General features: G+C 48.9%; 4 protein-coding genes across 4 annotated transcripts; 2 read left to right on the top strand and 2 right to left on the bottom strand.

Annotated features, from left to right (window-relative positions):
* Window positions 1–3,889: 3,889 nt before the first annotated feature.
* On the top strand, window positions 3,890–5,437 carry EI90DRAFT_869869 (uncharacterized protein). The gene is made up of 6 exons (XM_039068188.1): window positions 3,890–4,000; window positions 4,108–4,298; window positions 4,351–4,373; window positions 4,436–4,557; window positions 4,613–4,713; window positions 4,778–5,437. Exons 2-6 carry the CDS (start codon window positions 4,165–4,167, stop codon window positions 5,370–5,372), a joined length of 975 nt encoding a protein of 324 aa, XP_038907880.1. The 5' UTR covers window positions 3,890–4,000; window positions 4,108–4,164; the 3' UTR covers window positions 5,373–5,437.
* Window positions 5,438–5,524: 87 nt separating this feature from the next.
* Window positions 5,525–7,257, bottom strand: EI90DRAFT_3160265 (uncharacterized protein; the record flags this gene model as incomplete). The annotated part of the gene is made up of 11 exons (XM_039066264.1): window positions 7,110–7,257; window positions 6,929–7,053; window positions 6,569–6,871; window positions 6,441–6,518; window positions 6,293–6,385; window positions 6,159–6,234; window positions 6,060–6,107; window positions 5,937–6,002; window positions 5,786–5,871; window positions 5,621–5,725; window positions 5,525–5,558 (listed from the first exon to the last, which is right to left on the bottom strand). The coding sequence occupies exons 1-11, from the start codon at window positions 7,200–7,202 to the stop codon at window positions 5,525–5,527; spliced, it is 1,107 nt and encodes a 368-aa protein (XP_038907879.1). The 5' UTR covers window positions 7,203–7,257.
* A 9-nt stretch (window positions 7,258–7,266) lies between these two features.
* Window positions 7,267–8,818, bottom strand: EI90DRAFT_3005184 (regulator of Vps4 activity in the MVB pathway-domain-containing protein). Its single transcript, XM_039056375.1, has 7 exons — window positions 8,585–8,818; window positions 8,516–8,526; window positions 8,381–8,435; window positions 8,164–8,330; window positions 8,029–8,108; window positions 7,880–7,974; window positions 7,267–7,830 (listed from the first exon to the last, which is right to left on the bottom strand). Exons 1-7 carry the CDS (start codon window positions 8,612–8,614, stop codon window positions 7,405–7,407), a joined length of 864 nt encoding a protein of 287 aa, XP_038907878.1. The 5' UTR covers window positions 8,615–8,818; the 3' UTR covers window positions 7,267–7,404.
* On the top strand, window positions 8,586–11,418 carry EI90DRAFT_3095274 (Hsp70 protein-domain-containing protein). Its single transcript, XM_039062513.1, has 13 exons — window positions 8,586–8,842; window positions 8,913–8,957; window positions 9,013–9,090; window positions 9,147–9,193; window positions 9,458–9,739; window positions 9,792–9,876; window positions 9,923–10,098; window positions 10,216–10,376; window positions 10,449–10,636; window positions 10,669–10,754; window positions 10,778–10,844; window positions 10,895–11,163; window positions 11,212–11,418. Exons 1-12 carry the CDS (start codon window positions 8,818–8,820, stop codon window positions 11,161–11,163), a joined length of 1,509 nt encoding a protein of 502 aa, XP_038907877.1. The 5' UTR covers window positions 8,586–8,817; the 3' UTR covers window positions 11,212–11,418.
* The last annotated feature ends 716 nt before the right edge of the window (window positions 11,419–12,134 follow it).

Genomic DNA, 12,134 nt, shown 5'->3' with positions numbered 1-12,134 from the left:
AAGGGCTTATCCTCTATCAAGGGAGGATCTATGTCCCCCAGGACCCTCTTCTCTGCCATGATGTAGTTCGTGCCCACCATGACACCCCAGTAGCTGGACACCCTGGCCGATGGAAGACATTAGAGCTTGTATCTCGGAACTACTGGTGGCCAGGGCTCTCTCGTTATGTTGCCAAGTACATATCTGGATGTGACACTTGCCAACGGGTGAAATCCTTCCCTGCTCAAAGGACTGGGAAGCTTATGCCAAACAAGGTACCAGATCGGCGATGGCAGGTTGTCTCCGTAGATGTCATAGGAGAGCTCCCCTTATCACGAGGGTTCAATGCAATCATGGTAGTGGTTGATCATCTGTCCAAAAGGATACATGCCATACCCACCACTACTCAAATGGACTCTGCAGGTGTAGCCCGCCTTTTCCTCGAGCATGTCTGGCGACACCATGGCCTCCCAGACGAAGTCATCAGTGACAGAGGAACAACTTTCATCTCTAAGTTCTCTCAGGAGTTAAGCAAACTCCTAGGTATTAAACCCACTCCATCCACTGCCTACCACCCCCAAACAGATGGGCAAACAGAACGAGTCAACCAAGAGATTGAAACCTACCTCCGGGTCTTCGTGAACCACAGGCAGGATAACTGGGCAGACTGGCTACCTATCGCTGAGTTTAGCTACAACAACCACATCCACTCGGCCACCCGCCATATGCCATTTGAGCTTGACACAGGTCAACACCCACGCATGGGGATAGAACCCCCCAAGACTTCAATGGTGGAGGCAGCTGGAGACTTTGCATCACGGATGGCACAAATGCAAGAGGAGGCAAAGGCAGCCCTAGCACATGCAGCCAAGGAGATGTCGAAGTACTATGATAGGAAACGAGGTGAAGCACCTGAATACCATGAAGGAGAGAAAGTGTGGCTCAGCGCACGTAACTACCCAACCAATCGGCCGACCAAGAAACTAGACCATAAATGGTTAGGCCCCTTCAAGATCCTGAAGATAGTCTCACGAGCTGCACTGAAACTCCAGCTCCCCAAGGGATACCGAATGCACCCCGTTGTGTCAATCTCAGATGTTCGTAAGTACCAACCAGATGAGATAGCAGAACGCCCTGCACACCCAGAACCGAGTCCCACCATCATCGAAGGGAGCGAAGAGTATGAAGTGGAGAAAATCCTCGACTCTAAGTATATCCGTCGCCGACTCCATTACCTCGTCCAGTGGAAGGGCTACCCCAGTTCCGAAAATAGCTGGATACCTGACCGTGATACCCAAAATGCGCCAGACGTCATCACAGAATTCCATCAGCACCACCCTTCCGCTCCTGCCCCACATGCAAACTCAGCCACTCCGAGACGTAGTGGCATAAGGGGGGGGTGATGTCAGAGTACAGCCCGGTTAAGTCCGGACTGCTTACACACAACTGATGACACACCTGCCCCATACCCGCACAGCCTGATCATCATCCCCGGACTGGCACAGACATTTGTTATATTTCCTTCTGCAGAGCAGCCCCGCTTCACCGGGTATACCGACTTTATCATTCCCTGGGTAGCGAGTGAGGAAGATAACTTTCTTCTCTCACTTCCCCTTGCTGCTCAGGTATGTTGTACATAGTATATACAATGATATGATCTCACTTCCCCTCGCTGCTCAGCTGGAATCCCTATCGCAATCCGCTTTGCCAGGTTCCCCCATTGAGACTGACCCTGTCCCCCTCAGCCTCAGCTCCAGCGAAGGCTCGGGATCCCTCGACTTAGAGTCCGAGCAGCTTGGTACCCTGACAGTGGTGATCTCGTTTGAACCTCCCAACTGACCTTCCTTCGTTCTCTCCTTCAGCATGCTTCCCGCACCGCATGCTCCAGTCCCCAGATCCTACCTTCATGTGACTTCTGGGTATCCCCGGAAGTTTTTGCCATATTGGGGCCACTGTGGGAAAGTGAGAAGTTAACCTTCTTCTCACTTTCTTACCCACAGTAGTCCTGCCCTGAGATGGGCTGTGTTTACAGGTTGGACTGTGGACTGTAGAGAGGGGTCATGGGGACCCAGGGTCCGTCCCCTGACAACCTCCACCCTGGAATCCCATTTGTGTTTCTGTCTCTGGAACCTCTGGTCTTAGCTCCAACCTTGGACTTTGACCCCACCTCTGCTTATACCCATTGTATTGGTTATCCAATTCCATTTATTTACCTTTGCCAATATTCCAGAGTTTAACTTCCAAGTTCGGACTTTCCAGACTTACTTTGGACCTTGCAACTATTGCATTGTCCCATTCAATTCCACTATTCTCCCTCATTCCTATTTGGGCTGCTGCTTCTTTCTATTCAGTCAGCTAGCCATTCCCCACTCCCTTCCTCCTTCCTTCCTCCTTGGGCCTTGGCTGTAAGGAGTGGTAACCCCACCCCTTAATTCCTATCTTCATTCTATATGTGTCTCATAATAAACATGTATAAACAGTGTATATACAATAATGTGGGAATTTGGGAAAAGGAACAGAACTCCTTTTCCTCCCCATCATTGATAATTAAAGCTCCATACAGCTCAACTTTATCGATGACCTGAGGATTGAGGAGAACTGGGGTTGGAACCTACACCAACCCCTTACATTGGCCCTTCACTCCTCCTTTGGGAAACACCATTGAGTCAAACCCTTGACCCTCAGTGTTGTTCCCCCTTCCAGCTCCCTTTGTCTACTTCCAGACTACCCTTGTTCCTTTTGATTCCGGACCCCTCCTTTATGTATATACAATTGTAAGGGATTAACCTTACTTCACTATAATTCCGATTATAGTGATATTTATATTATGTTGCATCACTATAATTCCCATTATAGTGATGTGTTTATTTCTTTATTTATTTGTGCCGAGATATGTAAATTACATATATATACCTCGGAGTAGTTGTAAAGGCCCGGTAGCCTTTTACCTCTACCCCGTTGAATATACAGCACATTTAAGCTTATATTTAGACGGACTAACTGAGGCCTGAGGCGAACGGGGGAACGGAACGTTACCGTCCCCAAATAAGTAAGCAACCTTTCAACAATGTACTTAGTAACTTGTGGCCTCAGTCCAAAATCAACTTGATTCCCCCCTAAGAGACTTCCCCTCACTAGATCCAAAATTAGGGACCCCCAGGACAACCAGCAATGGCACAGCACTCCACCTGAGTTGCTGAGGCCAAGGTCCTTCCATGCTAAGTCTCTGATTCCATTCTGGAATCATCTGAATCCACCATATCTAATAGTGAGTCAGGGTGTGGACTTGGCAACCAGAAGTGACATACCATCACCTGATTTATGAATGGTTTGGCAGCCCAGCAGTTCAAGAGGCCCAGTCATTTGGCAGTTCAGCAGTTCAGTCCGAACCTGGTTCACAGACTCTCAACATCATGGAGCACCCAAACCAAACCATTCCTGAACCAGAGCTGAACCGAACCATGGTTCAGGCACATGCTGGTCTGGTTCATGGTTCATCCATGGTTCAAACCGGTTCGCCATGAACTTCAGCACCCCCAGTTGCCAGCATTGTGCATGGACAGTGAGGTTGGACAGCCACAGGCATTTGCAGTTCGACATTGCAGCAATTTTTCTTAGTAACTCACTTCATAAGATGTACATGTCTCATCTACTACCACATGCAAAATGCATATAATTGTTTACCATTCTGCAAGCGCGAGCATATATTGAAGAAGGTGCCAACAATCTGTTGAGCACAAGGGTTACGATGTTGGCTCAATCGTTAGAATGCATTGCAATGTCTCTGGGATGTGGTAACGCTTCCAGAAACGTTATAGCATGTCGGGAACGTTATGACACACTGAAAACGTTGCAACATTTGAGCGAATGTTACAAGCGTTGTGACGGAAATGGCGTTGTAACGCGTTGCAACGGCGATTCCCGATTTCCGACACTCAGACATCTCCCTTCGTTTGCCGACCTCCAGATATATGCGTTAAAATTAGATGCGTAGATTTTTTCCGTGTTAGCTGTAATAAAGGTATTCTCGCAACTATTAAGGCAAGGCAATCTATTGGGACTTCTTCCCAGGCTTCCGGGGAACGTTACCCTCTGTCCCTCATTTTTTTTCTATTGTTTCGAACTCAGGGATTCTGAACCCAGGGAAAGGGGGCTCACCGAGCTACAGTGCTTAACATCGCGCGTATGTTTCGATCATGTACCTATCCAACTATGAATGCTGGAAAAGAAGCAACAAGTCGCTTCACCCCGATGGGATCGCATGCGCTACTGTCCGTAGCCAGCGCAGCCCCTTCTAGGAACACTTCCCTAGGCCCAAAGTAAGTCTCTCATTGCGCTCTACGTCTTCACGGGATCTAAAGATCTTGTCAGGGTCATTCTCGTGTTTAGTTGGTGTTAGTCGTATATTCCTTTATGTCTCCTCTTTGCTCACCAGAATTCCGGGTACGCGAATTAGTGGATGCCGAGTTGAAGCATATTTACAAGTATACTGAGGGTTATCATGCCTTATATCCCGGAGCAGACCAAATTATCGTCCGTTCCGATCAAAAATCATTCTGGTATCCAGAGTTCTTAATGGTAAGTTTTGCAACCATGTTTCCGACATGAGAGCGTAGATCCTTTCGATCTTTAGGGACGTACCCTCAAGCCTGTGGTCGATGCACTTCACGCACGCGGGATATACAGTCTCAGGGACTCGTCGTCCAGAGTTTTAGTCCACTCCATGTCCAACGGGTGAGATACATATGCAGAGGCGACATTCGCACACTTCATACTGACAAGGGTTTCCCTTCGTCAGCGGTTGCTTTCAGCTTGTAACACTGACAAAATTATTGGAAAAACACGTCCCTTCCAGCTCTCCTTCCGGAGATTGTGGACTTTCACCATCCGACTCATGCGAATCTACCTCCCCCACTTCTGGTCCATCATTCGTCTTCGACTCTTGCCCTGGTCTTCCCTCTTTCAACGTGATGTATCTCGCTTTATCTATTCGGATCAAGAATCTTTGGCTCCGCAAAGCCACCTATATCCCATTTGGACTCACCCATTACCTCGTGAAACTACCATACCTCGATGCCATTATTCTCGGACCACTCTTTAACCTGTTTGGATACCAATACCCTAGGGTTCAATACTTCGAACAGATGCGCATGCAACTACTAGACCCCAAATTATTCCCTTTAGATGCTCCGAGAGTCTTTTTCTACTCCACGCTGGACGAACTCGTACCTGCGAAAGACGTAGAGAGTCACATCGAAGACGCCAAGAAGGCTGGTGTCAAGACAATCATCGCAAAGCGCAATGAACAATGCACTCATGTCAACCACATGCGAATGGACCCTAAAACGTATTGGGCTACCATTCATAAGTTGTGGATGGGAGAGCATCCCTAAATTTATATGTTTGCCTATTAGTATTCACCTCTCTCCGAGTCCTTCGCTTGTATATTTATGTAATATGTTTGTTCGCATTCGTGTAACAGCATAATTTATTCCAATAGAAAGAATGTCACCAGGAAGGTGTCAACACCAGGGAAGAAGCCAGGCTATTGAACCAATAGTGCGATGTGCTTCAACTCGCTGAGTGATTTGTACCATCAGTGATCGAACGGATTTCCTAGGAAACGAGGAAGCGGACGTACTTCTGGACTTGTTGCCCAACCAGCATAGGTGGATATATCTGGAGTTCCTCATCCTTGGCCCCTAATTCTGCAACGGATTTCAGGCTCTCTATCGGCGCGAGTTCACTAATATGCAGTTTCGGGTTCAGAAGATTCAACTCAGGCCATTAGCCACTTTTCCCTTACTAATCAGAAGATAGGTGCCAGAAGAAAGTGCTCGAGATACGTATCAGAGGGCGTTCAGAGCGTTCCCGTCGGGTTCGCTCCACAGCCTGTGAGAAAGTGTCACCATCCCGTGAGTCAAGGCCGGAGAAAAATGCGAACATTTGGATCGCACCGTTATTGTTGCTTGGTTGACAACAACCTCATGATAGCCAGCTTTGATGAAACCTCCAGTGATGTGCTGTCAAGAACTTATGAGCCGCTACTTCAATGATCACAGAGCCCGAGTACGAAGCACCTCCAGCTGCTTCCCAGCCTGTACGAGTAAATACTGCCCTGGTGGGACCTAAGGCAAAGATTATTTGATGCTAGAAATGCTGCAATTAAATGATTCCACCTTGACAGCAATTCGATTGCCTGTGTTGCGCGCCCAAATATGAAGACCAGGATACCTGGACCGACCATGAATAGTTCTAAAGATGTTCAGTATCAGAGTCGAGACAGATTCAACGTCTAACATGGAAAACACACAAAAAATTCAAATCTGTATGGAAACCAGCCAGGATGGTGTCTTTCTCCCCGTAGCGACCCAAATCGGAGGCCGTTGGAGCTAATAAATGAGGGCTACATTGGCTGTTTCAACGACGGTGGAAAAAATTGTTCAGGTGCATTTTCGCACCCGTATCTTCCCGCGTCAGTAAAGATGTTTTGATCCAGACCCAAGCCAATAGCTGCCATTTGTGCCACACCTTCGACGCTGCCAAAAGATTGATAATGAACGCCATCGTTAGTGTGGTCACGACTTACGCTTGCTTCATGGCTTTTCCCCAAGTCTCTAATCTCGTTTGCCAAACATCCGCAAAATGGCGGGGAACCACGTTGGGCATATTAAGGGAAGGAAACTTTGTCTCGTATGGCGGAGAGGTTTGCATCTTCCAGAAAAATCGGCATTTGGGGTCTGCGTTATGCCCTAAAATATCCAGTGGACGTTCCGAAGGTGCGAGCTTTTCGATGACTTTGAGGCATGAGTCGTCCGAAGCACATTTTGGCCGTTCCGTGTTCTCAAGAGTGACGCCGACTTGGTACCCATATTCTTGGCGCTCGTCTCGCCTGAGAACGGAACCAACGTAAACAAACCAATTCCTCCTGCACAACAAGAGCACGAACTTCAATTCCTCCTGAGGTTGCGCAAAATAATCCTCCAACAAATCCAGGAATTGCTCGTTGTCTGCTTCGGTTACTCTTGAATCCTTCACTACAAGTGCTCCATACCGTACCAGCGCATCAGCAGTCTAACAACACGAAGTAGTTCGGCCGAGATGGACTAAAGGAGTGCGAAAGAGCTCACGTTCTGTGCTTGCTGCCTGGCTTCAGGGGAGTTGATTTCCTTCAAAAATATGTCTAGGTCAACAACGGGTAGCGAGCTGATTGTCTGGTCCATAATGTGCAGAGCAAGCAAGAAGCACAGTCCCGACCGCTTAACCCGGATCCCGACCCGGTCGGCGCCAGATTGAAATTAATTCAATTGCTCCCTCATGACATCACTATGTCTGTCCCCAATGCTAACTACACAACCTCCTTATTGCTAATCGTTAATTGTACAAGAATTACATGACAGAATGGAGGGGTAGATGCAGAAATTGCTAATGACGTGTCTTCAAAGCTTCGAACCGCCTCAAGAGATCATCATTGTCATCGCCATCGTCATCACCACGTCCGTTAGATTTCACACTGCTCGAATAGGGGGGAGGTTGCTTTGGAGGCGAGGGGAAAGTAGTAGACTTGTTTGACTCTGGACCTGCTGTGGTAGAAGCTTTCGGCAAGATATGGCGCGCAGGTTTCACGGAAGGGTCGCCTTTATCCGATGAGCTCTGGTCATTGCGGGCTACTGCCCCCAACACGATTTCCGGAGGTTGATCGTGGTTCAAGTCTGACAAAGCTTCAGCTCCGGGAGCGGCATTCGGCGGCACCGTAAACGTCCAAGGAAGCCCGTACCCTTCAGCAATGGTGCCAAGGTATGCATCGACAAGTGATGAAGGTGGTGTCTCTGTTTTCAGCTTCCCAGTAATCTTCACAAGCCCATGAGCAGTTGCTGTCCACTTGATGAGCAAGACTCACTCTTGTCGAGACACAGGAATCTTTGTTTTCCATCACATTAACCGACCAATCCCTTCCAAACCTGGTCATGAGCGATTCTCGCACGAAATGGAGCTCTTAAATTCAGTGATAGGTGGAGCAGACTACAACATAACGTTGAATCATCAAACCTTTAATCTCTGTCCGATGGGCAGAATGGACAATCCCAATGATTACCTCGCTGATGCTTGGATCGGGCTCCCGAAAACCACTATCCGTGTATGCGTTAATACCCCCCAATTGACCGGGGACATATCAACTCTCACCTGCCATTTTCCAAGAGCCCGAACCGCGCTAATAAGATTTCTGAATATAACTCTAGAACCTCCAAAAGTTCGATGTAGGTATCGTCATGGATGATTGTTTCCACTTTAATTCGAGCAGTCTCGAGCTTTTTGCGCTCGATGAGCGTGGCGATATCCCTTCGAGCAACCTTGGTTTAGAGGTGACCACCCTTGATCGTCACCCAGGGGATGAACTTGCCTTAGCTAGTGCCTCTTTCTTCTCTTTGAGGGTTTGAAGGCGCTGAATTGCCATCCTGTGCGGACCGATCCCCATTCACTTCCAGCTCGGACGAAATGGCAAAGGAGCGCCGAGCCCAACACAATGACTGCTCACCGGAGGTGCACCTGCATTGAATTTATCTTGAGACCGCAATGTGATCACAAGGTGTCATCCTTTCCTCACCTTAGTTCTGACTGGATTCCATAGTGGCATGTTGCCCTCCTACTCTTTGAGCGAGACCGATGAACGCCGTAGATTGAATGAACACAGTAAGCGCGGACACGGCAGTCTCCATATGTACCATGGGCCTGAAGCACCACCAACGCGTTGCATTTTCCCTATTGCGTGTGTTTTGCCGAGTTTGGCGTTCTTTTTTTGAAATATTAGGTTGGACGAAAGACAGTCGTTGAAGAACCATGGCGTCCATCGGTATTGATTTCGGTCCGTTGGTTCCTGCTCATTATTCACCGAAGTCATCCTGAGCATAGACCCCTCCTCCACCATTAATTAGGGACATCAACTAGCGCGATATCGATTTTCAGAGGCGGCAAACCAGGTGACTACATCGACCGTCACGTCGGCAGACGCACGGGGCTCATCGATCGCGCTAGAGATCATCCCGAACGAATACGGGAATAACAGGACAGCCTCCTTTGTTAGTTGGGACTCTCTGAGCAAAATTGTTGTTGGTATGCCATTCCCAATCGCCCATGTTATCTCTTCTCATTCCATCTATCGGACGCAGGCGATTCTGCCAAAGATACTGCCTCTACGAACCCAACTAACACGTCAGTCGTGGATATTTCGTATCGTTACCTGTTTGTTGACGATAGCCTTCTCTAGTGTGACGTCGTTGAAGACAATCCTTGGGAGAAAGTTCAATGACCCACTAGTCAACCAGTTTCGCCACTGCAATCCAGTACAAAATTGTTGATAACGGGAATATCCCATTCATCAAGCTGACGTATCAGCAAAGGGATGGCACCCCGACCCATTGATAGTAAGCCACGTCTATTAGCTCCTGCATCAGTTTCCCTTCATTCAGCATCTGTCTAGTCACTTGAAGAAGCCGCCACCAGGCTTTTCGCTGAATTCAAGCGATCCGCCGAGCTCTACTTGCGAAAGCCAGTGTCAAACGCCGTCGTCACTATCCCCGTATATTACAGGACAGCGCAGCGGGAGGCCCTCAAACGTGCAGTGAAGGCAGCGAATCTCAATATTCTGCGGTTGCCTTACGAAGCAAGCGCCATTCTCACCGCATACGCATTCCAGCATCGGGCCGCAGGCCAAGACGACTACAACGTCACCCTTGTTGACTTCGGAGCGGGCTCACTGCAGGTAGCCATTGCCAACATATGGGAAGGAATCGCGGAATTCAAAAGTGTAAAAGGCAACCCTGAAATTGGGGGGGGATATGATTGATCTGCGCCTCCTGGATATGCTTCTTGGCGACATTCATCGGAAACTTGGGATAGGTAGGTGTGGAGTTAGTTCTTAGGACACTCAGCTGAACATTTTCAGATCTCCGCCAGGACCAACCATCCCTACGGCGTTTGCGTAGTGCATGCGAGCGTGCCAAACGAGAACTCTCATCGCAACTGGTCACATCGGTCGAAATCGACGCACTACCTGGGGGTTTTGACTATCAGTCGGACATTTCAAGAAATAAGCTGGAAACAATATGCACTGATCTGTTTGTTTCCATGACGGACACCTTGACTCAGCTCTAAAAGGGGCCAAGTTGGAAAAGAAGGACATTCTAAAGGTTCTTCTGATTGGTGGGTCGTCGAAAATGCCCGCCGTGGTGGATAAAGTATCTGGTTGGTTTCGGGCGCGACGCAGAGAAGCTGCAAGACACTCCTCAGCTTGCTTCTTTGGGTGCATCCATCCTAAGTGGACCAGCCCCTGATGAGCCCCAAGACGATGCTCCGACTGAGCAATTCTTAGCCTTGGAGGTCGCCAACACCGCCATCGGGTGAGCAGATCCTATATTCTTTTCAGTCACTTCTCTTGATACCGGAATCTAGAGTTGAAACCCTTGGCGGAGCTTTTACGCCAATCATTCCCCGAAATATAACAATACCCACCAAAAGCACGAAATCGTTCGCAACGGTCTCGATGGTCAGACACGATTCATTATAAAGGTGTACGAGGGCGACCGGGCAAAAGCAGCGGATAATACTCTTCTCACCGTTCTTGATATCAATGACATACCCCCCGCACCGAAGGGTTCCGGTATTGGAGGCGCCAATACGTGGACGTAAGAGTCGAGATCGACCACAACCATGAAATCACGATCATCGCCGCCCACCGAGCCACTGCTCGCGAGTTTTCATATCATCTGAGCCATGAGGTGATTTCGTATGATGGAGCAAGAAATTCGGAGATTCATCGTTGTACGCTCCATTGGCCGTCATTGCAGAGCCAAACTTTGTGAGAGTGCGTAGATAATTGTGTGGCCACACGGTTGGGGGCTCAGATGCATTCCTGTAGGATATGCAGAGCGTGCTATGTCTCCCCCACCCGGATTTCCGCAACCACGGCCCTCAGGTAGTGCGGATCCGGTCCCCATCATCCCCCAAAGGGACACTGCACGTGAAGATCTCGAGGCGTATGCCCTCGGCCTTCGACATGCTTCCTTGAAGCTGAATGAGGCCAGCGTCGATGGTCTTGACTTCGTTCGACGAGATGCGGCGGCCGGCCTTACTTCCTCTTCTGTGTATGTGGACAAGCTGAAGGAGCTCAAAGCTCTATGCAAGTAGTGATTGGGACCCCTTTGATCACACAGCCTGCTGACATCCTGGCGCAGCCAATCTATTGCATGATTTTTGGGGCGTAATACATATTACCAGTCACTCTGAATAGCATGCTGGCTCTCAGACAAATTATTCCCAATACATCTTGCAGTCCCCATACAGACACCATGTTGTACAAAAGTTTTTTTTAACACTGATACACCCCAAGACCGATTGTTGCCAATGAAATTCCGAAAATTAATAAGAATCCGAGCCGTCGAATAGCCCACCTCCCGAAAAGTCGACGTTGGATGAGAAATCTGAGAAATTCTGCATCATGCCTCCAAAGTCGAAGTTGTCCGTGAAAGAAGCATTGAAATCAAATGAGTAGTCAGTTCCGCCATTCGGGTCGCCCCCAAGATTCATCTGGTTAAACATATCAGTCATCTGGTCGGTAGTCCCCTGATTTTGGTCGTCGAGTTGGATCTGAGAGGGGTCGCCATAAAGCCCATAGCCGAAGGCATCGGTGCCTGATCCGCCGGAATTGTCGCCATTATTGTTGCTGTGATTGCTATGATGCTGATAGTGCTGCTGGTGCTGGTGCTGGTGATGTTGTTGTTGCTGTTGGTGCTGATGCTGCTGCTGCTGCTGATGCTTGTTGTAGACGCCGTACGCTGTTTGAAGGAGCTGAATAGCCGATGCGGCCCCTCCTTGTCCAGAGGATGCCGCATTGTTGGGCTTATAGCCCGAGTTCGGCTGCGCCTGCTGCTGATATTTGTTGTAAACGCCGTACGCTGTTTGAAGGAGCTGAATAGCCGATGCGGCCCCTCCTTGTCCAGAGGGTGCCGCATTGTTGGGCTTATAGCCCGAGTTCGGCTGCGCCTGCTGATGATATTTGTTGTAAGCGCCGTACGCTGTTTGAAGGATCTGACCAATCGATGGGCCTCCTTGTCCGGACTGTTGAGGAGATGCCGCATTGTTGGGCATATAGCCCGAGC

This window comes from Cantharellus anzutake (assembly GCF_015039405.1).
Source record: "Cantharellus anzutake strain C23 chromosome Unknown EI90scaffold_205, whole genome shotgun sequence".
In the NCBI taxonomy this organism is placed as follows: Eukaryota; Fungi; Basidiomycota; class Agaricomycetes; order Cantharellales; family Hydnaceae; genus Cantharellus; species Cantharellus anzutake.
This window is presented reverse-complemented; position numbering and strand designations above follow the sequence as displayed.

Bases quoted from the DNA above. Each gene is read 5' to 3' on its own strand.
- EI90DRAFT_869869 (XM_039068188.1), top strand. From the start codon at position 4,165: ATGTTTCGATCATGTACCTATCCAACTATGAATGCTGGAAAAGAAGCA. The intron at 4,374-4,435 runs GTTAGTCGTATA...TACGCGAATTAG, and splicing joins CATTCTCGTGTTTAGTTGGT to TGGATGCCGAGTTGAAGCAT. The intron at 4,714-4,777 runs GTGAGATACATA...TCCCTTCGTCAG, and splicing joins GTCCACTCCATGTCCAACGG to CGGTTGCTTTCAGCTTGTAA.
- EI90DRAFT_3005184 (XM_039056375.1), bottom strand. From the start codon at position 8,614: ATGCCACTATGGAATCCAGTCAGAACTAAG. The intron at 8,331-8,380 runs GCAAGTTCATCC...CTCTAAACCAAG, and splicing joins AGAAAGAGGCACTAGCTAAG to GTTGCTCGAAGGGATATCGC. The intron at 8,109-8,163 runs GTGAGAGTTGAT...ATACACGGATAG, and splicing joins GGGCTCTTGGAAAATGGCAG to TGGTTTTCGGGAGCCCGATC.
- EI90DRAFT_3095274 (XM_039062513.1), top strand. From the start codon at position 8,818: ATGGCGTCCATCGGTATTGATTTCG. The intron at 10,637-10,668 runs GTATTGGAGGCG...TGGACGTAAGAG, and splicing joins CCCCGCACCGAAGGGTTCCG to TCGAGATCGACCACAACCAT. The intron at 10,845-10,894 runs GTAGATAATTGT...GCATTCCTGTAG, and splicing joins GCCAAACTTTGTGAGAGTGC to GATATGCAGAGCGTGCTATG.